This window comes from Rhineura floridana, chromosome 16 (assembly GCF_030035675.1).
Source record: "Rhineura floridana isolate rRhiFlo1 chromosome 16, rRhiFlo1.hap2, whole genome shotgun sequence".
NCBI lineage: Eukaryota > Metazoa > Chordata > Lepidosauria > Squamata > Rhineuridae > Rhineura > Rhineura floridana.
In genome coordinates, this window is record NC_084495.1 from 6476021 (window position 1) to 6503254 (window position 27234).

Sequence of the window (27234 nt, forward strand, 5' to 3'; positions counted from 1 at the left end):
GGCTAGTAAGAATTTTACTAGGCTAGTAAGTTGCGTAAATGCATTTGCAAGGCTGTATTCACTCCCTGTTTTTATTATTATTATTATTAGTAGTAGTAGTAGTAGTTTATGTGAACCACTTTCACCTCAATCCAAATGTCAGGACTTATGCATGGTAGAGGGGCTTCCACGTGGAAAACACGTGAATGAAAAAAAATGGACACCCAGGAACAATTCCTTTTAAAAATGCCCTGGGGACGTCTGAGCAAAACTAGCTTGAAAAAGCTTCCAAATGAAGAGCAAGAAAAGGAATGAAAAAGCAATAACTTATTGCTTTACAATAGATAGTGCCTCCCTGGCTGCAGGCAAGGAAAGGGTTAACAGCGCGGCGTCCACGCGCGCATCCTTCAGGGCACGCGCGGCGGTAACGTCACTCACGCCCCTCCGAACTCCTTCCCTTGCCAAGAAGCGGGCCACACCATCGTCCCCTGGCGGGCGGGACTAAGAGCTAGCGGGCAGCCAATGGGCGGCCGAGTATAGTCGCAGGGTCACGCCCACTCACGCAACGTCCTGTTGTCCCGGCGACGCCTCAGGCCTCCCTGCGTCGCGTCGGAGCGAGAGCGAACCGGGCCGGAGATGAAGAAGGCGGCGGCGGCTGTCGTGGCGGTGGGGGTTCCCGGATGTCCCGGCGTCTCGCCGGTGCCTGGTTTCCTGGCCAAGCTTTGGGCCCTCGTGGAGGATCCTGGGAGCGACGACGTGATCTCGTGGAGCCGGGTAAGGGCCCGCTGGGCGCATGCGCAGTATCACCAACAGCAACTACAGCACGCGAGAGAAGTTATAATCGCCGCTCTTCCAGAGAGTTTGGCTGGTCGCCAGGGACTCATCCGGAGGGGCAACAGGCATCCTGCAGGCGGAGTGGGGGGGCAGTATGGTGGCGTCTGTCTCTCAGAGGAGCACCTGGCGTTCTGTTCTGCTTTATTTTTAAAAAGCTGTTCTACTCAAGGTAGCTAATAAATCAACATCAGAGCAATATATAATAGGCAACAATCTCCCCACCACCACCAACGTTGTAATCAAGATGTTAACATAAAGCTAAAAACCAATCTAACCAGTCCAAAAAAGCAGTCATAAAGAAGCTCAAAAGTAAGCCAGCAAATACATTTTTAATTAGTTGGTTAAAGGCCTTTTTTAAAGGAGCCACCTTTTCACCAACTGTCTAGAGAAGATTAATGATGGGGGTGTTTCAGGCACACCCATTGCAGACACAGCAGAACCATCTGCTTTCCAATCCAGCTGGAGGCTTCATATAGGAAAGGAGGCAGCATCATAGCAGTGATTCATGCAGAGATGTAATGGGCAGCCCCCTCCATTGTCTTATACTATTGGCTCATCCAGCTTATGGCTGGCAGTGACTTTCCAGAGTCTTGGGTGGGGTTCGTCTTTCCCAGCCCTATTTAGAGATGCTGAGTACTGTGACCTGCCTGCAAGCATGTACTCTATTACTGCGCCACGGCTGTTATTTCAGCTGATGGGAACCCTTATGACACAATCTATTAAAAAGTTCTCATGTATTTAGGATGGTAACTATTTTATTCCTTGTAGTCCACTAAGACTTATCCTGTGGCACTGTGATGTGGGTGTAACCTGTTTCTTGAAATGCACAATTCCAAGAATTCCACAATTCCATGTTTTTTGGAATGCACAAGTACATTCAGTATGGGTGTGTGGCCCATGCATGTTCATATTTACATGTTATAGGCATATCTGTGCTGCAAAAATACGTATAATTCGCATGCAGCTCATCTTGCCTGGGCGTATCTGTCTCTATCGTGCTCTCTTAATTCCTGATCAAAGGAAGCCAGACATATCTGCATCCAATTTGCAAACAAATGGGTTAGTTGTGCAGTAGTGAACAAGCCAAATGCCATTTTGGTGAGGTCCAGTGGCATTCTGGGCTAAAGGTGACTTGAAATATTATAAATATAAAATTACATGTTATCATGTAGCTTCCACAGCATGTTTTTATGCTTTACTGAGGGTAAACTGACCCTTGCCTGTAAAATTGTGCATCCTGCATTGTGCAGTTGTTTAAAAATCAAGATATGCCGTAAAGTTGGTGGATTTCACTCCCACACATAGTAGCTGAAGTTGGCAGGTAAATGCCAGTGCTGGAAGTTAGGTTACTTTTGTGATGCACAATCAGGCGCCTTATGTGGCTTAGAGGAACAGAATGACATAGACTGCAAGCAGCGTGGATGTGGATGCATCTTTACGGGTGCTTTTAGATTTGATGGAACTGTTCTTTGGCTCATAATGTGTGTGTTGTACAATGGAGTGAAAGCTGCATGTCTTAATTTGGAAGTATCCCTCCATATACAGTAGGGCCCCGCTTATACGGCAGGTTCCGTTTCAGACCTCTGCCGTAAAGCGGAAATTGCCATAAGGCGGAACCCCATTGACTTTAATGGGGTGTGTTGTGCAACATGAAAATGCCGCAAAAGCGGCTTTTAAAGAGGGGAGGAAAGCCACCGCATTAGCGGAACGCCAGGAAGCGGGGCCCTACTGTAAATATATATATATACACACACACACCATATTACATGGGCATACCAGTACAACTATGGTTTGTGTTAAGTATTTTCACACCAGGACTATACTTTACATCAGACAGTATTCTTGTGCAGTGCTTGCACACAAATATGTGGGTTTTACAAGTAGGCAATGTCTTCTCACAAGCATAGAGTACATGGTGCAGTGTAAGTGTGTCACCATGAACCAAAAATGTTTTGTGGCACTCTTTTGCAGGGTGGGGAATTAATTTGGGCATGCCCGTACCTTGATGTAGGTAAATGCATTTTGTTTGCACAGTTCTCAAACTGTGTTTCAGAACCCTAGAGTCCCTCAGAAGGTTATCAGGGCTTCTTCATGAAGGAGATTGCTTTTCTTGAAATGAAGATTACCCAGTACTGATTTTACCTGTTGTTTGTAGCAAAGGGGGTGTTTTCTAGGGAGCATTGTCAGTTCTTGCAGGAAAACAGGAACAATGAGGCTCAGTATGGCAGTGTTCCACACCTGGAATGTGTCTCAGACTCACACAGTTGTTCTGCAGTTCAGGGCAGGGGTTCCTTAGCAGACACATCAATTTATAACGGGCCGCCTTAGTAGTGACATTTAGAAACTGCTGTTTCTGTGTGGGTCGAGCCATATTTTGTTAGCATTTGTGATAAACTTAGTTGCTCCCTCCAGGCATCGTCATTCCTACTCTTGACATAATCTAAATACTATCTTTACTTTTTCCTCCCATTATTTCCAGTGGTCCTTTTCAGGTTGAGCATTCAAGTTTTCTTTATCCATCCTACATGGATGTGTGCCTGAGAAGTCATTTCACCAATGCAAGTTCTGCGGATCTTTATAAAACAAGTTGGAGCTGGTTAGAAGCTTTGAATCACCATTTCCCCATTTTGTTTGATCAGCTTAGGTGGTGAAAATGCCACAGGCAACTTGAATTCCTTTCTCTGGGATTATAAACAACAGAAATATTTTTTGTTAGTGTACTGGGGCTTTGTAGAACTCCTTACTCTAAGGCAAATTGCAGAGTGGTCATGTTCCTTTCTGACCATACTAAGATGGGATTCACTGAAAATACTACAGTATTTTCCAAGGATTATTTTTTTGCTAAGCATTGCACACAAACATGGGTGTGTTGTCTTGAAATTAGGGTGATTATGTCTAATCCCATTTGGAATTTAATCCTTGCACATGAGAGAGGGGAAAACATGTTTGATGGAAGAGCTTTCTCTACTTTTTTTTTTTGCTTTCTAGATTGCTAATTTCTATATTGCTGAACGAGCTTTCATGTTGGTTGTACTCCCTATCTGGGCCATAACTTACCTAAATTGGTCTCTCTGTACCACTCAGTGTATCTGTGGAATTGTTCAAGTATTTATAGCGATGTTCTTGGCTGAGAAGCCGAGGTTCCCTAGTGGTTTGAACTCCTAATTACTATGAGATTGTAATCCTTCTTTGCAGGATTTATTCTCTTTTAAAATGTTCTGTTCAGCCGATATGAAAATAGATTCCTGAATGGCTCCTTGGACTTCTTTTCCTGTACTACAAATTGCCTAATGACAGCAGGAGCAGAGATATAATTCACTGCAAACCATATGATGGTGTGAAATCTCTCTGCATTCATGGCCAAATGGTCTGACTTTATGAGATCCGTACATTTTCATATGCAGTGTCTCAATTTCTGGGGCCTTGGTGCGAATCAGTGGTTCCTGAGTCTGAAAGAGACTGTCCTAGGCAGTTCTGCACTCTTATGTTTAGACAGAAGTAGCCAAAGCCTGTCCCTCCTTTATTGTCACATTTCAAAAGCTCATGTTTACAAGCTCATGTACTATAAGCATCCATATTGGCTCTTTCTAGAGCAGCCACCCCCAACCTGGTGTGCTCCAGATTTTTGGACTACAGTTTCCATCAGCCTGAGGCAGCATGGCCAAAGGTGACAGATTATGGGAGTTGTAGTCCAAAACTTCTGGAGAAGGCACCAGGTTCGGGAAGGCTGTTCTAGAGTAATGCACTTACAAAACAAATGCACATTTCTGTGATGTCATTTTGTCCTCCCTGTTAAGACTGCTGGTGTTTTGGGGTGTCCCATTGAGCCCAGTGCAGCGTAGTGGGAAATACCTTTGAGCGTGCCCAGTGCCTACGTTTCCTAAGAGTTGTCTGAGCTTTCCCAATACACTTATCTGTGGTGCCTAAATAGTCTGAGTGAACCACAAGCTTCAGTTACCATTCAGAACCATTGCACCTGTGTATTTCCCATAAACTCCTGACTGCTTACTCACTTGTTCTACTCATCAATTGCCCCCCTTCCTCCGAGGGATATTCTTGGTGCATGGAGATCTTGTGGTGCCAGCTGGCAGGTCAGTCCCTTCTGCAGGATGGTTTTCCTCTTGCCCCAAGACTTTGTGACTCTCCCCAGCAATGTCGGAATGTAGTCGCGTCTCCTGTCATATCTTCCCAAAAGTTGTCTGTGCACTCTTCCCCGACGTTTTCATTGTGTCTTATTTTTTCCTTCTTTACATTAGAAATGACCAAGGCAAGGGTTTAGTACTTCTGATTTTTTTTACTACCTGTGATTATTCAGTCATATTTGCACTGGAATAAAGACTTTCTGCTTTGGTGGTTAGTTCTGCCTAAGTAGGAGCTGTGTTCCTTGCTCTGTGTTCAAGAGGTGAAATGTTGTCATAAATGAGCTGCTTTTAAAATGTTGCTAACAAACTTTCACATCACCCTGTTACATTTGTAACACATTTTAAAAGTTGAAAAATCTGTCCCCCATCCCAGCTACATAGCTTCAGTAGATTCAATATCATAATAGAAAATTGCAACATTTTCTGGAACCTGTTGCCCTCCAGATGTTGTTGGAGTACAACTCCCAGCATCCCTGCCTGTTGGCCAGGCCAACAACATCTAGAGGGCCAGAGGTTCTCCATCCTTGCTCTAAGATTAGGCAAAATTAGGTGGGAGCTTTCATGCAATCTGCTGATTTTCTGAGCAAGAGGAGAATTGAATCTAGGATTTCTACATGCAGTCCTAAAGCACTAGCCATTGTGCCTTCCTCTTCCTCCCCCATGATTCCTACAAAAGCACTTTCTGTTAAACTAATGTATGTCCAATGTATAGGAGGCTGAGAGATGTATGACTTATGTTCCTTACTGTGCTGTTTTTCCCCTTTAATTTTTCTAGAATGGGCAGAACTTTTGCATTCTGGATGAACAGAGGTTTGCTAAGGATCTGCTCCCCAAGTACTTCAAACACAACAACTTGTCCAGCTTCATTCGTCAGCTCAACATCTGTAAGTATCAGCTACACTGTGAAGGTTACTGTTTTTTCCACATAATATTCAGTTAGTTAATAATATAAAACACTAATGATGGTCTCTAAATGCAAAGCAAACGATTGCCCTTTGAAGATGACCAGAAGGCCAATTCCTGAAATTGCCCGACAGTTGTTAGTCCACAACTGTTCAGCTTTGTATCGGTTAGCCACAGCACTGGAGGCAATAGCAGCAATTCTCGCTAAACCTCTGTCTAACCAGTGAATGTTGTTTATGCTCAGATCCAGCAAGAGAGGCCTGGTGTTGCCGAAGTGCTGAGGCAGTTAGCCTGTCGGCTGCTTTGCTCAAAGGGGGAAAACACAAAGAAAGAGGAGACACACGCACACAAAAGCGTTCACTTGGCATCAGAAGGAAACCAGAACTAGATCAGTTACAGAGATTGGAGGCAACAACAGCTGCTGTCTTCTGTGCCTTGCTCTGCTGGGTGTGAGAGTGAATCATAGAATCATAGAGTTGGAAGGGGCCTTGTAGGCCATCGAGTCCAACCCCCTGCTCACAGCAGGAAATCCACAGCTAGAGCATCTCCCGCAGATAGCTGTCCAGCCTCTGCTTGAAGACATCCAGCGAAGGGGATCCCACCACCTCCCTAGGCAGTCGGTTCCATTGCCGAACTGCCCTTACTGTCAAGAAGTTCCTTCTAATGCCCAATCTGAATCTACGCTCCTGCAACTTAAAACCATTAGACCTAGTCCTACCCTCTGGGGCAGCAGAGAACAAATCTGTACCCTCCTCTATGTGACAGCCCTTCAGGTACTTAAAGAGTGCAATCATGTCACCCCTCAGCCTTCTCTTCACCAGACTGAACATGCCAAGTTCCTTCAACCTTTCCTCATAAGACTTGTTCTCCATACCGGCTATCATCCTCGTCACCCTCTTCTGAACCTGCTCTAACTTGTCTATATCTTTCTTAAAATGAGGCGCCCAGAACTGAACGCAGTATTCCAGATGAGGCCTGACCAATGCAAAATATAGTGGGACTATTACTTCCCTCGACCTGGAAACTATAGCTCTGTTTATGCAGCCCAAAACCGTGTTTGCTTTTTTTGCCGCAGCATCACACTGCTGGGTCATGTTCAACTTGCGATCCACTACAATTCCAAGGTCCTTCTCACACGCACTACTGCTAAGCCGGGTATTTCCCATCCTGTACCCGTGCATTTTGTTTTTGTGGCCTAAATGCAGAATCTTGCATTTGTCTTTATTGAATTTCATTTTATTAATTTCAGCCCAATTTTCTAGTCTATCCAGGTCCCTTTGGATTTTATTCCTGTCTTCCATTGTGTTAGCTGTCCCTCCCAGTTTCGTATCATCCGCAAACTTCATAGGGCTTCCCTCCACTCCATCATCTAAGTCATTGATAAAAATGTTGAAGAGTATCGGCCCCAGGACAGAACCCTGTGGCACTCCACTTGAAACCTCCTTCCAGTCCGAAGCAGAGCCACCGACAACCACTCTTTGAGTACGGTTTTCCAACCAGTTGTGAATCCACCTGACAGTATTTACATCTAGTCCGCATTTGACCAGTTTGCTAATCAAAAGGTCATGGGAGACTTTGTCAAACGCTTTGCTGAAATCTAGATAGATGACATCTACAGCATTTCCACCATCCAACATGTTCTGAGGCACAGTATCTCCCGCAATGCAAGAAGGTGGATGGGCAAGTTGATGTGGAGCGGGTTCCTTGTATGGGAAATGTCTTGAAAAGCCCTGCCCTAAAGATCACCTTAATTTTAAAATGTGGGAAGCTTTTTGTCTTGGAACCTTCAATGTTTGTGCCTATATTGAAATACTGATTTCTGTCAAAAATGAAGGAAACACACACAGTTGTTCTAGGGAAAGAATAGAGGCGTTGTTGTCTTTGGCACAATGACAGTTTTCTGGTCTTCGAATAAAGCAGTGAGATGGCAGGAAGTGGCAGGAGTCGGACCAGCGATGGTGCCATTTGTGATGAAGCTTGTCTCTGTGCAGTATCAGTAATGACCTCCTCTTTCAAAGTGTAGACTTAGGGCTTAAAAGGAACAAAGGACGTTTGTGGACAGGCATTTAAACTTGGGAGAATCATACGTTCCTATTCTTTGTTTTTGTCTGTGTGGCTGTATAAAAAGTCAAGAATGATTTCCTATTCAACAAGCTATTGAATCTTCCATTGGAAGAGTGCCCATATCTTTTATGTTCTTGTACTAGAAGAGTTTTAAATTCTTGTACTAGAAATAATTCCATAAAGAAGCACATTGTGGTATGCTATAATATAGGGAAGTGATGGATCTTTTTTAAAAAAATCAATGCTTCAAAGAGCTTAGATGAAGAAACATGGCTGACTATAAATTTTCATGGATGACTACAATATTTTTGAGAAAACTTAGCACTTTTCCAGATCTGTCTGTTTTCATTTTCATTTGAACTGGAGGAAAAAAGCATTTCTTCTTCCTCTCTCTCTCTTTTTTTTAAATTGGCTCTTGAATCCCTGCCCATAGCGGAACAACATATTTTTGGCTTTCTTAGCCAGACCAACCAACCCCACCTTGTCAAATTGCTGTTATGCTGATCTGGGTAAATGCTGGTCAAAAATGAAGAATGGGGTTGAGTTCTGTAGAATTTCATTGCATTGCTAGAATAAGATTTCGAGTATTCTGGTGCGATAACAAAAAGTAATAAAATCATGATAGATGAATCGAAACACTGGTTTGGGATAGATGTCCCACTCCTGAAATAGCAAGGCTGTAAACCAGAGATGTGGAACCTGGTGCCCTTCAGATGTAGATGGACTCCTTTGCCATCAGCCTCAGCCAGTATGGCCAGCGATTATGTGAGTTGCAACGTCTGTGCATTGAGCGAAAGAGGTTAGACCAGTTCATACACTGAAGAAAGAAATGCGGTACACCTCAGAGCACGTGTGGCATTCCTGGTTTGGCTCTGTCAAATCATCTGCCTGTGGAATGTAGGCAAGGGCAAAAGGTTTTAAGTTCACCTAGCTTTCTGTCTGTGTACACAGACATTCTGGCCTAAGATACAATCAGACAAGCAGTTCCTCCTCCTCTGATGTTCTTCAGTCCTCCTAAAGAGTACGCTCTTTGGTCTCCTGAACATTTGAATTTACTTCCTTAATGCAGATGATTTGGGTCTCCAGAAAAGAGGGGAAAGAGGATACATGAAGATGGGAGTGAGAGGGAAACGTGTCCTTAGGCCAGTGTTGCAGAAAGACTGGGACATTTTTGTTCTTGCACGTAGCCCCTTTCTCACCTTTTGGGTATTGAGACCCACATGGAGAAGAGAATACCCACTTAAAGTTCTTGGCATTCATTGCTCACTGGAGAGCCTGTGTGGTGTAGGGCTTAATGTCAGGTTATGACTGTGGAGACCCAGGTTTCAGATTGCCAGTTAGCTGTGAGGCTCATTGGCTGGCCCAGCCTGATCTGTTTATTTATTTATTTTATTTATTATTTAATTTATATCCCACCCTTCCTCCCAGCAGGAGCCCAGGGTGGCAACATAACGGAGGGGGGGATATGCTGCCCTGAACTCCTTAGGGAAGGGTGGGATAGGAGTGCATGAATGAACGAATTAAAAGCATCACTAGTAACATCAGTTTCTAGAGAAGTGACTGTGTTAGCCTTTTGCAGCAAAATCCTGTCCTGTGGCCACTTAAAGACTATGGCACAATCAGGTGCATCTAATGAAATGGACTGTAGTCCATGAAAGCTTACACTGTAATAAATGTGTTGTTCTTTAGGTCTGATGTTACTAAAACAACAATCAAAACCAAGAAGCAATCAAGAGACTGCCATTCTTGCTGTTAGAAGAAGGAGTGAAGAAGCCTTTGCTGCTTCACTCGATGATGGGGCCAGGTTTGGACAGCTGGGGGCTCTCTGCAAGGAGACACCGCATACTTGTTTTTAGTTCTGGGTCTGATCCTGACCATTTAATTGCTTGGGCACAAGCTCTCAGGGGAATCCGAAAAAAGTTAACACTGGAAAATGTGAGTCATGAGAAAGGAAGAGTTGAAAAGCCACCAAAAGAACTTGCTGGTCATCCGTGTCGTATCAGCTTAAGTCATGGATGAAAATAGCACCTGTTGTCTCCACGCACACACACACACACACAACAGCTGTTTTTAGCGCAGGAAAAAAAGGTGTCTTGCCATGTTTTTGCTGAATGCAAAGGAGCTGGAGCACAGGCTTCTAGTAAGCGCTATTGCAACTGGCCCCAGCTCCTTTCCAAGTCATAAAACAAAGAGCTTGACTGTAGCTTGGTGAATCTATTTCTCTTCCTCCTTGATTGTTGGGGTTGCACTTTCCATGGCTCCTAAAAGTAGCTGTGAATATAGTTCTCTCCTCCGCTGTTACCCACAGCAAGAGGGAAATTTTTCCAGTCGGGCTGCTTTATTTATTTATTTATTTATTGTACTTATATACCTCCCCATAGCTGAAGCTCTCTGGGCGGTTTACAGTAACTAAAAACATTAAAACAAATATACAAATTAAGGTGAAGATCACTTATGTGACTGCACCAGCAGTTATGCTTGTTCTATAACTCTGGGAATTGCAGAGAGATGGGCAACGCATCCTATCAGCCTCCTGCCCACCCCCACCAAAAGCTGAAAGTGGTACGATCGAGGCATTTTTGCTCATGGTATATACACGTGCACCATGATTGCCTCTGCTAGAGGTTCAAATAACCTCCCATGTCTGTTTGTCCTGCTATAATCCACAATGAAGAAATGATTGCATATTGTACACCATGGGCAAGTTTGCTTAAATCATACCCTCCTTGTGTTGCTCAAAAACTACCATCTGTAAAAACAACAACAACACCCTACTGTTTGTCTTCAGCTGTTGTATTCTGTTACATTAGCACAAGGAGAAGTTAAAAGGTCCAGAATGATGTTGCCCCTTGGAAGATGTATGAGCATTAATCTTTAATGTCTCCACAGATGGCTTCAGGAAGGTGATTGCGCTGGAGAACGGCATGATGACCTCTGACAAGAACTCTGCCATTGAGTTTCAGCACCCATTTTTCAAACGAGGGAAAGCCAACTTGCTGGCAAACATCAAGCGGAAGGTATTGTACCCCAGTACACAGGATGGTGAACACCTCTGCTTTTAAATGCGACTGTGGAGAGATTAGTGGCATGCAAAGAGCTGCTGTGTGTGTGCGCGCGTTCTTAATTCAAAGGTTGGTTGCATTGCAATAAACAGACTTGACTTCTTAGTAAATGTGATTAGATTTGGGATAGAAAAGGTATAATGGCTTTCCTGTTGCTGACCTAGCATTCCTATAAGTGAGATGGGGTTTGAACCCAGACAGCTAGAGGAGTCCTACCCAATATCCTATGCTGAATTTAAAAAAATAAGATTTTAGTTACAGTAGGTTGGGTACTCTTTTTTGGTCTTTTTACAAAGCTATTGGCCCAGCATGTGTGGGATTCCTGCTTTGGCTCTGTCAAATCCATCTGCCTGTGGAATGTAGGCAAGGGCAAAAGGTTTTAAGTTTACCCACCTTTTTCTCTGTGCACACAGACATTCTGGCCTAAGATACAATGAAACAAGCAGATCCTCCTCCTCTGATGTTCTTCAGTCCTCCTAAGTCTCCATCTGTTTTGCCAGATACTTATTGTGGTTCATCAAAGATCTTCATCAAAGCAATGTATAGGATCTTTTTGCCTTTTTAAAAAAGTGCTTTTGAGGCGAATGAAACATTCTTTCAAACTTCTTTGTGAATATTTTAAAATATTAACTCAGCATGAGAAGTGCAGGTTGCAGTATGAACTTCTAAATGGTCCACAGTTTTTTGAGCCCCACTTCTCCGAGACCTCCCCTTGTTTCAGATTGCAACGTAATTGTCCTTTAACTTTACTTGGTTAGGGTACCTTATGAAGCACCTTTCCATCCATCAGCTGACTTGAGCCCTGAGGGTGACTGAGTGAGGCCCTTCTGGTTGTCTTGCTGCTTGGGTTTGGCTGACTGCAGTGAGGCAGGGCAGGGTTACTGTTTTCTTCTTGGTTTTATAATTGTAATTGTGTGTTTACCGTTATAAACCACCATGGGTCTATTCTGATGAAGTGTGGTTTTGCAGTCTAATAAATAAAACAAAATCAAACAACCACTGTTTATTGAGCTAATGGAACCAGCAATGCAGATGTTTCAGGGTGAGGGAGCAGGTCAGGAATATCTAACTTCTAGCCCTACCTTGCCTCAGTGAGTTACATCCAATGATGTGTGTGGGCGAAGTTCCATGCACGCAACAGGATTTTCCCTTCCTCTGCTTTCCCTGTGCCTCCTCCAGCATGCTCAGGAGGATCCCCTGACCCCCTGGAGCAGACTTTGAGAATGTGTGGGGTGGGAGGCAGTAGTGGAGAGGAAAGGAAGGGGAACTTCCATTGCACAAGCAGAATGACAGGATTGGATGCAACCCAATCAACAGAAGGAAAATCTCACTTTGGTTGAATGCAGCTTTGCTTATTATTTTTTGTAACACTTGGTAGTACTCTAGAATGCGTAGACCAGTGGCTCCCAACCTTTATGAGTACAGGACCCCCTTTGTAAGCTCAAAATATTTTGTGACACTCACACACACTAATTGTAATTTTAGTCTCTGTTGATTGAAAAAATAGTGTGTGGCAAAATCACATCTCCAAATATCCCTTTCCATAAAAAGCTCCCTGCAAACAGGGAGGTGTTGCTTTCTTTTCCTAATGCAAAGGTTCATCAAACTGGGATCTCCTCCCCACTGACAGTCTGAAGATGTACAGTCCTGTCTCCCAACACCAGCAGGTTAAATTGTTGGGCTAAGATCCAGGTTCAAATCCCCACCCAGCCATGCAGCCCACTGGGTGACCTTGGCCAGACACTATCTCTCAGCCTGACCTATCTCACAGGGTTGGTGTAAGGATAAAATGGAGGGGGGGCGAACCATGTGCACCACCTTGAGCAACTTGGAGGAAAGGTGGGATATAAATTCAGTAATAATTAAACAAATAAATACATTTCAGCTGCAGTATGTGGACCCCAGCCTCAACCAACCTGCTGAGCTTTTTAAAAATCATCATCATCACGAAGAAGCAGCAATGTGGTAGGGATACTGCATTGTGAAGATAAAACGGTGGATTGATTGAGGAGGGGGCTTAGTGCTTTTAGGCCTTGGGATGATCATCAGAACTGATGACTTGGCTAGCTTGCGCTTGGGGAATGAGAGTAGAGCAGAAGACATCAATGCGCGCACACACAAACACACCTGCCCCTCCTGCAAGCATCTGCAGGTGTGCATGCATTTGGGCACGTGGGAGGGGGGAAGCCCTCAACTGCAGCATCTTGGAGAGAGAGGTTGGGGGTGGAATGTAGGTGGAAGAAAGGGGGACACTGGCACATACACACTCACAGCCTCAGAGATGGCGGGCGAGCAAGTCCTGAGCTTCCTCCCTGGTGCTTGGCTCCATCTGGGCTGAAGGCAAGATCTGGGTGGCCTCGTAAATAAGAATAACTTTTAAAAGGAGATGGCAGTGAAGCAGAGTCAAGAAAGGCAGGCAGGCAGGCTGGCCGTCCGGAAGGAAGGGGGAAAGCAGTCTTTCTTTGCAGCCTTGCTTCTTTTTGCTTCATGAACAGCCCTCTCGTTCTGAGCAAGTACGTCAGCAGCAGCGGCAGTACGAGGAGACAGGAGTCAGGATAGTAATCCCCTCTTCTTCCTCGTAGCACCTCCCTCAGCCTCCTTTAGCATCTGTCATGTGTGGTATAGGCAGATGCCTGCCCTCAGCGCGCCTGAAAGACACTCTGGCACTTCAACAAAGTCCTCCCCTCTCGTTTGGAGCAAGGGGGAGATGTCATCTGCAGCGGCAGTGGAGAACAGACGGTGTCCAGATAGTGAAGACTTTTTAAAGAAAATTAATAAATAATTCATTTCTTTAGTGTTCGCAGCCCCCAGGTTGGGAACCACTGGTGTAGACTTTAAAACTTTATTGCTCCAATCTCTGCATGTTTTCATGCTGTGGGAATTAGAGCTGAGAAGAGTGCAGCTGTGGCAGAGGACACCCAGTGACTCTTTGGCAAAGTTACAGGTCCAGGAACTCCCTCTCAGTGTTCAGTCTGCCCCTGCTGTGGCCTGCCATGTACACGTTCTGGAGTTGCTGCTTACCATGTTCATTGGGCACAGAATGTGTCTGCTCCTCCTGATTTTCCTGAGAACCGAAGACTTTATTGTATGCCAGGAAGCCTCTAACCAATGCCGTGGAAGAAAGTGCTAAACATGTTGGTTACTGTTCAGTTATTAGGAAAGCTCGTAATTGTAAGGAAAATGGCCACCAGGCTTTTCTGCTCTTTTTACAAGCTGGATGGGAATTGAATTGGAAACTGCAGCCCTAGCTGATAAAGCGCCAGGTGACTGTATCTGCATTGCAAGCAGGAATGCAGAACGTTTCCTGGCAGAGCTTGTAAATAACGCCCCCCCCCATGCCACAGGGTTCCTGCTCCTAGGAAGAGAAAGAAAAACAATTTAATCTTGGGTGCCAGCACTGACGATCTCAAAACCCTGGTTCCTCTAGATTGAGAACTTGTTTTAAATTGGGCTTGCTGTGGCTGAATCAGCCACTTGCATTTTCAGCTTGTGTTTGTCCCTCCCTTGCCCATCTGATGAGGTGTTTTGATCGAGGGGCCTCTGTCTCCATCCCTTATTCTCAGTGTGGCCAAAACTGGCACAGGACCATGGAAACTGGGCATGGCCAAAGAATGGTTAGGTCATCTAATGTGCATCTGGCAATGGAGTGTTGTGGCAACCATCTAATTAATTCTAGCAACTGATTGTGGAATTAAACACTGTAATCCTGGGACTGTAAGCGCTTGAGTTGACCTCTGGGCTGCATTCTTTTTGCTACTTACAGTGGCGGGTGGGAGAGTGGCTCGGCCTGGCTTAAAATAGCATATTGTAAAGCTGGGTTGAGGACCTAGAACTGGGAAAAGTGTGATGAGACTGGCTTGCATCAGATTTGGTAGCTTGCTCCATTTGCCTGCAAGGAAAGCCACTTCAAATCATAGGAATTTGGGGGAAAGGAGGTGGTCAATAAAAGAAACTTTTTTATCACGAAGAAATGCTGGGTGGACCGTAAAAGACTAGCACTTCCAAACTGGTGCCTTCCATTGTTTCTGTTTCCAGAGGAGTAGCCTGACTTGCATCAGAAACCCCTCAGTCTAGTGGCACCTTAAAGGCGAACTCCTTTACTATGGCCTAAGCTTTCATGGGCTGGAGCCCACGCATCTGATGAAGTGGACTCTAGTCAACAAAAGCTGTATGCAATACCAAATTTTGTTGGTCTTGAAGGTTCCACTAGACAAAGACAAAAAGGATGTACTTCTTCACAGAGCACATATTAAACTGGGATTTACAAGATGTGTTGATGGCCACCAACTTAGATGGCTTTAAAATGGGGTTAATCAAATTCATCGAGGGTAAGTGCTGCCTCCAGTATCGGGCAATACGTCTTGGGGTGGGGGGAGCGCGGTGTGTGTTGCTCTTGTGCTCGTGTTCTGCTTGTGGGTTTCTGGGTGGCATTTGGTTGGCCACAATGAGAACAGGATGCTGGACTAGCTGGGCCCCTTTAGTCTGATCCAGCAGCAAAGCTGTTCCTCCTTTCTCAAGGGAAGGAGAGGCCTTCTCTTCTCTCTGAGCAGGAGTTGGTCTGCTCAGGTCCGGTTTTGGAGTTGGGCCTGTGGGTGTGTGGAAGCATCTTCCTGTTGCCCAAAAGTGGGGGAAGTCCTTTGCTGCAGTTTCCCCTCATGGACAAAGAACCAGAGCCAGTCTGCTGCTGCTAGGAATTCTGCACCCACCTTTCTCCCCCAGAGGGAGCTGGATTCAAATAAGAAGGTATGCACTGTGTATGACATCTCTGAAGGCAGTATCATACCATCAAGCTAGAGTGCATGGAATGACCCTTTGTGCTATGAGAGTGCTGAGCTGTTTTCTGTCGTCTTGGCTTGGAGAGCCTTTGCACTAGAGAAGCAGCCCAAGCTGTTGCGTGAATAACTTGCAGGCCTAGAGAGCCTTTGCATGTCAGCAGAGGGGCGATTGATCCTTGTGCTTTTGCAGCTCAGTAGTCCTAGGAGGAGTTAGAAAGAGCCGAAGTGATCTCGTTGTGAAGCATGGTGCCCTTTGAATATGATCCATTATCTGCTTCTGGGGTGAGTGCCGTGAGTCCAGCATGCCTTTTAAGAGCATCTTCACACTTACAAACCTTTGTGCCTATTAGAAGCCACAGGTGAACCCTGCTTGGTGGTGCTCCCTTCTGTTTTCCCCAGCATTATTGTCTTTTCTAGTGAATCATGTCTTCTCATTATGTGTCCAAAGTATGATAACCTCAGTTTCATCATTTTAGCTTCCAGTGATAGTTCTGGTTTAATTTGTTCTAACACCCAATTATTTGTCTTTTTCGCCCTCCATGGTATCCGCAAATCTCTCCTCCAACATCACATTTCAAATGAGTTGATTTTTCTCTTAGCAACTTTTTTCACTGTCCAACTTGCACATCCATACTTAAAGATCGAGAATACCATGGTCTGAATGATCCTGACTTTTTGTTCAGTGATACATCTTTGCATTTGAGGACCTTTTCTAGTTCTCTCACAGCTGCCCTCCCCAGTCGTAGCCTTCTTCCGATTTCTTGACTATTATCTCCATTTTGGTTAATGTCTGTGCCAAGGTATTGATAATCCTTGACAAGTTCAATGTCCTCGTTGTCAACTTTAAAGTTACATAACTCTTCTGTTGTCATTACTTTAGTCTTTTTGACGTTCAGCTGCAGTCCTGCTTTTGTGGTTTCCTCTAACTTTCATCAGCATTCGTTTCAAATCGTTACTAGTTTCTGCTAGTAGTATGGTATTGTCTGCATATTTTAAATTATTGATATTTCTTCCTCCAATTTTCACACCTCCTTCATCTTGGTCCATTCCCGCTTTCCGTGTGATATGTTCTGCATATAGATTAAACAAATAGGGTGAAAATTCACCCGTCTCACACCCTTTCCGATGGGGAACCTGTCAGTTTCTCCATATTCTGTTCTTACAGTAGCCTCTTCGGAGGGGGAAACGGGGCAGTTATTTGAATAAATAGACTCTCCAAATGTAGCAATTCATCCATTTGCTTTTGTCATTTTGGTGATCCCAGGGTAAACTGTAATAGTGAAAGCACTTGACATACATTATAGCAATAATTCTTAGTAAAGTTCTGCAAGGTAGGCCATTAATGCTGTTCCCAAATGGCTCATGGCGATGGGGGTTTGGGGGTACCCTGAAGTGTAGAGTACTGTGGTTTCCTTACTGAATTCCCAGGCTCAGATGAGAACTAGGGATTTCTAGTCCACAAGTTTGTCTCTCTCTTAGCCACTTTGTAACAGCAGCCTGGGTGTTTTCCACTGACCAGTAGAATTGATGTCCTAAAACTTTGAGAATTTCTACTCTAAGATTATGGCTTGGTTCAGGCATAACTGGAGCCCATTCCGGGAACAAGCCAGTGAGCCTCAGACGTTTGCTTCCTCCTCCCGTTTCTTTTATGGCTTCAAGGAGGAGATTGTGTAAACAAACTACAGTTCCCTGTTAATGTCTGAACTTGAGAAGCAGTGACTGATTTAAGCTCTAAGGATTTGAAATCATGCTTTGATATTGGCATTTGTTTGCTAACTAGAGTTTAAACAAACAATTTCCCATGTTTATATGTAACGGGGAATTGTGGTTTGTGTTTCGAAGCAGAAGCAGCATTGAATTTCCTCCTCCATCGCAAGAGGAGGATAGGGTGAGCATGCAAACCTGAGGCTTGCGATGGCTCATTCATGGAATGGGAGACTGTGATTTCCCTTCACATCTGAACCGGACCAATGTGAGTATGAAGCCAGTAGCCTCCTGCGATTCTTCTAAACAGTCTCCCAGCTACACAAAGCTGCTTATCCAAGAATGACTACTATGCAATTGCAAGGATGTTCCAATTGTATAGGAAAGACCCATGTGGTCACCAGTATGAGATCCATATGTGTACAATCTGTGGAGGGTTCACTCTGTGGCTATGAAACTGTTTATAATGGGCTCATTTCTGAATTAAGCTTGAGTGAATCTGTGCAGGTAGTTTCCTTACCACAACATTCAAACACTATTTGTTTTCAGAATTCTGGAGTGCAGATGTGCTGTGGCCAGCTGAGTTGGCATAAGCACCAGCCTAGGGATTTCTCCTGTGATAGATAAGGGTGAGGCTGTGTGTGGCTTCCAAAGCCCTCACTCTTCAAGAAGCAACACTTTAATTGCATTTCTTCCCTGTTTTAAAAAAATGGCCTGATCTGATTCCATCACAGGTGTCCACAGTGAGAGCCGAGGATCTCAAAGTCTGCCCAGAAGACCTGCACAAAGTTCTGTCTGAAGTCCAGGAAATGAGGGAGCAGCAGAACAACATGGATCTCAAGCTGGCGAGTATGAAAAGGTGCCAACGTTTCTCTCATTGAGCCTGTTTCGTCTTGTAACCAAACTACTCATTGCTGGTTTCACAATACGGCCATGAGGCTGACATGGTGGTAAATGGGTGTGTGTGTGTGTGTGTGTGAGGGGTGTGGCGGTGTGTGTGGCATGTTTCATCATCAAGGCTAAATGTGATATTAAGTGCAAAAAAATGCAGAATCCTGATCATTTAACACACCTTTTAATCAGCTTTCTCACCATTACGGTGGAATAGCTTGTGGATGCCATGAAGTTGCTGTCCTTGCTGCGTTTAAGCTTCGCTTGTGTTGTATTACCTAATCAGTTTAGTGCAGGGCACCAGATTGGCCTGCTTAGTTCTAGATAATCCAGCAGCGCCTGTCTTTTCACGCCCAGTGCTCATCTGTTTCTTGCGTCAGGGCCTGCATGTAGATGATTCTGAGGTGGCCGGTGGGAAGGTCTGTAGCTCACTTTTCATAAAGTCGTAAGAAGAATCCTGCTGGGCCAGACCAAAGGGTCAGCTTGTTCAGCATCCTGTTTACCTAGTGTCTGACCAGATGCGTCTGGGAGGCCCACAAATCAGACATGAGGGCAATGGCCTTTCCCTGCTTGTGTTCCCCAGCAAATGACGTGCAGAGATTTATTGCTTCTGATATTGGAGGTGGCACACAGCTATTGTGACTAGTAACCATTACAGCGTTATCTGTTTCTGGTCTGTAGACCAAATAAAGTGAGTATTAATTTGTCTGAATCAGGAAGGTGTGTGCGTCAGAATCTTCTGCTAAAAGAGAGAGTCTTCAGTTTAATATTTTCCTTCGTCACGCAAACTTGCATGGGATCCCCTGTAAAACGACCCTGTATCAGGAAGGGTTGTGCATCTGAATCCCCTGCTAAAATGATGGGGGGAACCTCCCATTTAGCAGCACCTTTCAAGGTGCTTTGAAGTCCCAAAGCACCTTGCACGTTACATCATTGTTATGTCATATAACTGACAGGTGGCTCCACCTGCCTGTCAAATTTTGCCTGTGGAGCCAAAAAGGTTCCCTACCCCTGAAGTAAACCATGTGCTCTGCCGCTGAGTTATGGCTTCATCTGGGTTTAGTGCTCAGGACTCTGGGGAGGACTGAGAAAGGACCTTGGCTGATACCTTCAGGAGCCGCATTTAACAGTAGTGGACTAGCTGGACCAATGGTCTGATTAATGATGGCATCCTCCTATGTTCATGTCGCCTAAGGCGTTGTACGCTAAGACTCCGTGCAAGGGAAAAGAGGCTTGGGTCCTTCGATGCCATGCTGGGATAAAAGCCTGTAGATCCCTCAGGAGACTGAGAGCAAGAGTAGTCAGCCTGGTGCCCTCCAGATGTTGTGGACTACATTTCCCATCCATCCTGGCCATTGGATGTGCTCTCTGAGGCTGATGTGAGTTGCAGTCCAAAACATAAGAAGAGTCTGCTGGATCAGACCAGTGGCCCATCTAGTCCAGTGTCCTGTTCTTCCAGTGGTTATCCAGATGCCAGTGGGAACATCTGGAGGGCACCACATTGGCTGCTCCTGCTTTAGAAGGACACTTTCTGCCATGATGAATGGCTGAGCAGCAGGGAAGGGGTGTGTAAAATCCCCCAGTACCAGCCCAGCGTGGTCCAGCGTGATGGAGAACAGAGCAGGTTAACTCAAGAGTTGTGCTGGTGATGTGTAAGTGCATAAACACTGTTTTGTGGCACAACAGCAATTTTCCACTGAGTACCCAGCTGTGTCTGCTGTGCCTGTAAGAAATGGGTGTGTTGGCTTCACACTTCCTGTTTCTGGTTGTACATCTGAAAATGCAACGTGCGAAGGGACCCCAGTCTTCTGACTCCAAAGACGAGGACGTGGTCTCCTGTTGCTATTGTGGAAACTGGAAAGTCTATGCAAAGCAAGCAGAGTCCCCTCTTCTGAGCCGCTTATGGCCCTCTCTCTCTGCCTCTCCTTTCAGGGAAAACAAAGCTCTCTGGAAAGAAGTGGCATCTCTACGGCAGAAGCACAATCAGCAGCAGCAGCTCTTATCTAAGGTACCAGAAGCAGACACTGTCTTTGTCCTGATGCTGTAAAGCAGCCTTTGCCAACCTGGTGCCCTCTAGATCTTTTGGACTACAGCTTCCCAGTAGCTTTGGTGCAACATATGGCCTTTTGGCCATAAGGCAGGGTATAAATTTAATAATTTATTAAATTGGAAGTTGGTGGGCAAAGGACACACAAACAAATGGAGCCCATTAACTGCTTTCCTGGTGTTAGTGGCTTCCATCCTAAGGTAAGCTTAGAGAAGGAAAGTTCCCCAAGCCCTTTGCTCAGGCCTACAATTGCCTGAAGCCTCTTGAGGGTTGAGGCACTTAAACAATGTGGGATGATATTGGGGGGGAGTAATAACTGGAGGAGGGGGCAAGAAAGTTCCATTCTGTGAATTTCCTGACATTAAAGTATCTTAGAATCCAAACCAATTATCTTTAAACATATTAGATACTTCTGTTTCTCTCCTTCCAGCTCTTGCTAGGTCTCTGAAGTGGGCTACTGAAAGTGTGTGGAAATGAGAAATTTAAGAACATTGCCTGAAGTCAAGAACTTGGATCAGAAGTTTTCAGGATATTGAAACTGTCTCTTTTCTAGGCCAAGCAAAGGTCCAAGCCCTGTCTTAAGAAAGTGGACATTAAAAAGGACATTCCCTACCAAACCCTCTGCTACCCAAAGCTCTGATTGTCACGTAACACTTAGCCATGGTTTGTTTTGCCTTACTATGGCTTATTTAAACTTATAAGCCCAGCAGACTAATCATGTTTTGTTTTTTCCCCAGCAAACTGCAATGTAAAGCCATGGGGTTGCATCCAACATTAGTCGTACTGGGGAGTAGATTCAGTGAAATTAATGGACATAACTAACTTGGATCTATTAGTGTCAGTGGGTCTGCTTTGAGTAGAACTTGGCAATCTGTACAGCATCCTTTTAAGGTCGGGTGATGGAGCATTATGGCTAAAACTGAGCATACATTTGGAAGTCCCCCATTCAGACCTCTCCTGCGCTCTCTAGGAGGCAAGCCACTGTCTGTCAGCCTCACCTCCTTCATGTGGGGTGTGGGGATAATATGCATCCCTGAAAGGTGGTTATGGAAGAGTGCCAGAGGTGGTAATTAGTTTGCATTATTTAGCTGTTTTGAGCATTTTTTCCTTGCTCTTCAGCCAAAAAGGCTCCCAAAGCAGCTGACGTAGAGACAAGAGGGAAAAGGAGGCCGGAGAGAAAGCAGCCCACTTGGGCACTGGTCCTAAATGATGCCCAGTTCCTATCAGGACAGCTTGTGTGGAAACAGTTCTAGGAAGGAAGGGGCCGAATGGAGCTGGTCCCTCTCCACAGAGCGATGGAGCGGGCCCTCCTGTTGTGTCCCCAGGAGCCCTGATGAAATGGCTCCTGCCAGACGTCAGTTGCAGTTGGGCTGCAAAGCATTTTTTAAACTCAAGCCAACTTCTCTAGCTTACAAAATGGAATGTTGTGGTTGTGCCTTGGTCACGCATTCCCAGCTGGACCTCTCTGCTGACCTTGAGTGAAGATGTAGCATTTAATGTTTGCTCTCTCTTTCTGCAGATCCTCGAATTCATTCTGGGATTGATGAGAGGAAACTGCATTCTGGGGCTCAAAAGGAAAAGGTAGTAGCTCACTGCTTTGTTCTTTCGTCAACCACAATGAACCCATAAAAAACTTCCTTGTATTCAGTCAAAGGAAGGAATGGAAGGCTCTTTTTAAAACTCACAGGACTCCCACCTCTGTGAAGGGCAGAGACAAGACTGACTGAAATGGTGTGCTGAGGTGCCGAGACCCCAAATATTCTCAGTGGTGCTTGTTTTTGAAACAGGGCACTTCCTCTTTCTTTTGCGCTGTGACTGCACTACTTTAAATCCTGTGGCTTCCTGTTTCTGGGTTCTTGAATCTGGTTTTGTGGATGTAATGGTTTATTCAATGTTTATAAAACACCTAATGGTTTATAAGGAGCTACTTCCCTATCTGTGTTTAAGCTTTTTCAGGATGCTTCAGATACTCAGTAGGCTTTCCTACCACAAAAGGTATGAAGGTCACACAAAGCTTCCATTGGTCTCTCTAGTCCCGTATCGCCTCCAGGGTCTTCCCCTCATCCCTACTACCTGAAAATCTCTCGACTGGAGATGCTCGAAATGGGATCTGGCATGGAGTCCTGCATTCAGAGCTCGCACTCTGCTGCTAAATAGCTGCTCCCGCTTGGTAGTTACCCATTATGTCCTTTTTTCTGAATGCTCCCATTGTATTGTCCGTATACCGTGCGGAGTCACAACCAGCAGCAGCTTCCCAAAAGCTGTGCACCCGGGTGGGAAATGCTGCATTTTTGAATTGTTGCACAAGACATATGGCTTTTGCGTGTTTTACTACAGAGGACTTCCCTAAATAATAATAATTTTGTTTCTTGCACAACTGAAAACAACAAAAGGCCACTTTGGATATTATCACTTACTTTTGATTTGTTGGAGACTTCAGATTTTGTTGTGCATCAGTTGGCTTGCGGCCCACAAGCATTCTTCAGGTGGCCTGCACCATGGCTGGATTTGTGACTAAAGACAGGAGATGGCACGTCCATTGCATTAAATGTTCATATTGACTTTTAGTTGTGTTTTGATTGCTTCTTTTCTTATCTTGTATTTTACTGTGTTGCAGTTTGAATTCTGTAGAATTAAAATTGTAACCCAATAAAATACAATATGTAAGAAACGAAAGAAGCAGTCCAAATTCAATTAGGCATCATACCATGTCTAGCACAGCACATTACAATTGCTATAAAAGGAGAAAAATCATTAAGTGTGCTGCCAAGGCCCTCAGCAATGGTCCATGGGAGATGGGGGGGGGGGGAAGAGGTCTGGGAACCACTCCTCTAGAGTAGTCCACATGTTTGCCCCTTGGCACTATACAAATCAAAACGTTAATCAGTAGACTGTCTGCAAGCTTAAAATCTGTGAATGTTTTGAGAATTTTAAACCCTAACTTTAAAGAAATCACCATGACAGTAGTGAAACTGGGTAGCTCTCATATCAAATTCATTTTGGTAACTGAGGAAAAGAAAGTTCCGTTTACCAAGACAGCATTACAAGTCTAGAACAGAAATGCAGTTAAGATTCAAACTTCTCACTTTAAAAAATCATTTGATCAAATTTTCAGTTAGATAGCCTGTGTGTCTCTCTCACAGAGAGGTAACTGATGGAGTGCTTTCAGCTGATACACAATCATCGAACTTGTCATGTGATTAATAAAACTGTGGTAAGCTTAGAGGGAATGCAGGATCCCTATATGAACTTGCCTTTTCATGCTGTGAAAGAGTCTAAAAACCTGAGTGAGTGGATAACATTTAGACTAGCAAATCTATACTTCTGGCTTCTCCCTCTATTTTTTTTCTGTAAGTAAACACAACTAAAGGCCTCCTAAGATAATGATAGAAAACACCTGCACAGACCACACAGAGGCTGTTACATGCAACACTCTCTGAATAAGGTGTTCTTGCCTGTCATCTTTTTCCAAGCATGACATAAGAATCTGGCTCTTGTTGTGTCCTCTCAGATCTCTGGCTGATGCGCCAAATGCCTCACCTTCAAAATACAGCCATCCGTATGTTCGCATTCCTGTGGAGGATTGTGAAACAGTAAGGGATTTTTTTTTTTAATTCTCTTTTCTGTGTGTAAGATAGCCCAAGTTAAACATTTAATCAGTATGAGATTAGTCAGACATAATGCCTTCTTGACTGTTGAGATTAAAAGCCTTTCGATAACGTTTTAACTTAACCAGTAGATTTCACCATCACTTCTGCAAGCTCACTAACAGGAAACGGTACCATTTTTTAAATGAAGATAATATCATTGGGTGGGGGGAAGTAATAGAGAGTGGATACTCTGTCTTTACTGGTGTTCTTACTTCCTGCAGGCAGCTATTTCAGAACATAGTCCAGACTGCGAAGACTCAATTATAATTCGTGACATCACAGATGCAGAAGAGGAAGAGAAGGATGTTGGTGGCACAGATAAGCTGCTGGCTCTGGCACACACGAGTAAGGGGAATCGGTGAGGATACAGAAATCAAAATATTTTTTCAGATCTTGCACTGTGGTGCAGGCAGACTGTTTCCCCAGAAAACAATTCAGATGCTGAAAATGGAATTACATCTTTTTGCTGTGTGTGTGTGTTGGGGCGGGAGGGGTCATTGGCTGCCCGTTTGCAAGCCCAATAATGCAAGGATATGAATTGTTACATGTTTTATTTTACAAAATATTGCATATTCCAGCTGCTTCCACTTTACAAGAAACTTAGCAGAGCTGGTGAATGTAAAGAAAGGAGTAATTACAAAACTGGGAGTTCGGCTAGGTGGATTTTCTTTGTTGAAGAACAAGGCTTGGACAGATCCCAAACAGAGCCTCCCCCAGGCCTCTGCCTTAAGATCCTTGTAACTGGAGATGCTGGGGACTGAACATGGGCCTTTCTGCATGGAATCTTGCACTCTGATGCTGGGTTATAGAACTGTTCCATAAAGGGACCCTAATGTAGACTCTTAGAAAGTCTTAAACTGGTACGAAGATCATGAACAGACAAGTCATTCACGCAGAATGCAAACACGCAGGGGTGAGACTGAGTGGCTGAGGGTTTAAGAACAGATTTCCATAAGATGTAGCAATAGCCACTCAGGTCAATTCCTTTTTTTCAAAAGACTAAGTGAAATTAATGGGGGATTGGGCTGTTGATCGCCCCTGGTCTTTAATGTCAGCTACCAATGCAGCGTTCACTCTAGGAGACCTATGGAGAGCATAGATGGTGTGGGACAACATGGGCCTGGGGATCATAGCCTTAGCAGGCTTGTGAAGTTTCCATGGGGCATCAAGTTAATGGGCCATTGGTCTTAGCCTGGCATTTATTTTATGGCTAGTTTTGTCTTGTTTTTTAATAAAATATCCAAAGGATTTGATGGTGTGTTGGTTTGACTGCATTATATGCTAAAAAAAGAACTGGATTCTCACCTTGTGCATGTGACTTCTTGTACAGGGAGGCCGAGATGCCCTCAAGAGAAGGCAGTACTGCCTGCAAAGGACTTCAGACTTCAGAACTGGAGCTCCCAGAAAGTGACTACCCAATCCAGCTTGTAGAGTCGCCACTCAAGACCAGTGCGGTGGCGGCTAATGCTGTGGAGTTGCATTCTGCACAGTCCAGTGCTAATGAAGACCCTGCAGCAGTGATAGACTCCATCTTGGATGAAAACCAAACGGTAGCACAGAATGACTCTTTGCTTGACAGGTGCGCGTACTTTCACAGGGGCATAACCTTGTTCCTTTAGTTGGGCATCCTGGTACATCAGCAAGTATTTAAAAAGGATTTCTTATTGGTGGCCTTGCGTGATCGTCTAATACTGGGGTGATCCGGCTTCAACCTTACATGATCTAATTCCCTCTTTCCTCCTTCTAGTTAGAATATCCCTGTTTCACCAGTGTGTTAAATTTACAAAGCAGGTGTGGTTCTTGAGGATCTTTTTACAATTAAGTGAGAACTTACCAGGGTTAAGCGATCCTGTGTGTGTGCTCTTGCTTAAGAACAGCCTTTCTTAACCTTGTGCCCTCCAGATGTTTTGAACTACAACTCCCATTGGCCCAGCCAGCACAGGTTGGGGAAGGCTGCCTAAGAACGTTAAGAAGTGCCTTGCTTGGGTCATATCAAAACCTGCTTGATCACTCTTGGCAAGAATCCCAGTCTACGTTTCAGTGGGTCGTCAGCACTCAAAGCAAGTTCTCAGCCACTGAGCTGTGACTCCTCCCATAGAGCTTATCCTTTGCATCAGTCTTTTGCTCTTGCTGTGTCGTACATGATGGGCTCTTTTGCCAAGGGAATGCAAAGTGAGATGCACTATGTTCTCAGTCCGTGCCAGCTTTCTGATGAGCCTGTTTGTGAAAGAGCCAGGAGAGGCTTTCTTTCTGAACCCTTAGAGAGGCGCTGCCAGTTGGTGTTGACAGTATTGAGCTAGATGGACGAACGAGCTCAGTGACTGGGTGTTGTAAGGCACCTTCCTGTGTTCTTGTTGAGACACAGTGTATGGGCCCTGTATTTTTAAAAGTCTCATGCTACTCTCGTTTCCAGCCCGGTTGCTTCTCCTCCCTGGCTTCCCCCAGGAATGCAGTAACTATTGCCGGCTTTCTCCTGCCTGTTGGCCTTTTTATCTTCAGGCTCACTGCTTTCTTTCATAGGGAAGAGATGCAAGACTTCTTGAATTGTATTGATGCAAGCCTCGAGGAACTCCAGGCGATGCTGTCTGGAAAGAAATTGAACTGTGCCTCAGAAACGCTTCCCGATGTAAGTCCATCTTCGCGTGGTAGATTCGTGGATGGACAGTATTTGTAGCAGAACTGTATTTGCATTTAAAGCAGTATCATACCACTTTAAATAGTCACGTCTTCTCCAGAAGATCCTGGGAACTTTAGTTTGTTAAAGGTGCCGAGAGTTTTAGGAGAGCCTGTTCCCCTTCCAGAGCTACAGTTCCCAGATTTCCCTGCAAAGAGGGATTGATTGGTAAACCACCCTGGAAATTGTAGCTCCTTAAAGGGAATAAGGTTCTCCTAGCTACTCTCAGCAGCACCCATTAACAAACTACAGTTCCCGGGATTCTTTGGGGGAAACCACAACGATTTAAAGCAGTACAAATACTGTTTTAAATGAATAGTGTAGATGGAGCCTATGCCACATTCTTCCAGAGGACAAAAACAGCCTTTGTGAATGAAAAGTGGTATGTGGTTAATATTACCTTGGGCAATAAATAAAGATAATTGGGTAACTCTTGTTCTTTGCAAATTTCTCCCTCTTGATTTGGATCACTCTGATCTACCCTGCCTAGTGTTTGCAAATGGCAGTTC

At 44.6% G+C, this 27234-nt stretch overlaps 2 protein-coding genes across 7 annotated transcripts in view; one reads left to right on the forward strand and one right to left on the reverse strand.

Annotated features, from left to right (window-relative positions):
- LOC133371517 (hephaestin-like) overlaps positions 1-1009 on the reverse strand; it is an 82972-nt gene extending 81963 nt beyond the window's left edge. For 2 of the 4 annotated variants that reach the window (XM_061599054.1, XM_061599051.1), the window contains exon 1: positions 542-1008. The gene's annotated coding sequence lies outside the window, so the exon portion shown is untranslated. Of the gene's footprint in view, positions 1-125; positions 171-541 lie in introns of those variants that run through there. The other 2 variants (XM_061599053.1, XM_061599052.1) reach the window with 2 other exon arrangements.
- Positions 450-27234, forward strand: part of LOC133371519 (heat shock factor protein 3-like) — a 35681-nt gene continuing 8896 nt past the window's right edge. Inside the window, exons 1-10 of one of the 3 annotated variants that reach the window (XM_061599058.1) lie at positions 450-753; positions 5731-5839; positions 10812-10939; positions 18198-18322; positions 20287-20362; positions 21921-21982; positions 23913-23994; positions 24273-24409; positions 25382-25630; positions 26572-26677. In XM_061599058.1, the coding sequence (XP_061455042.1) occupies positions 616-753; positions 5731-5839; positions 10812-10939; positions 18198-18322; positions 20287-20362; positions 21921-21982; positions 23913-23994; positions 24273-24409; positions 25382-25630; positions 26572-26677 (1212 nt within the window). In that variant the 5' untranslated portion in view covers positions 450-615. Of the gene's footprint in view, positions 754-775; positions 983-5730; positions 5840-10811; positions 10940-18197; positions 18323-20286; positions 20363-21920; positions 21983-23912; positions 23995-24272; positions 24410-25381; positions 25631-26571; positions 26678-27234 lie in introns of those variants that run through there. The other 2 variants (XM_061599055.1, XM_061599057.1) reach the window with 2 other exon arrangements.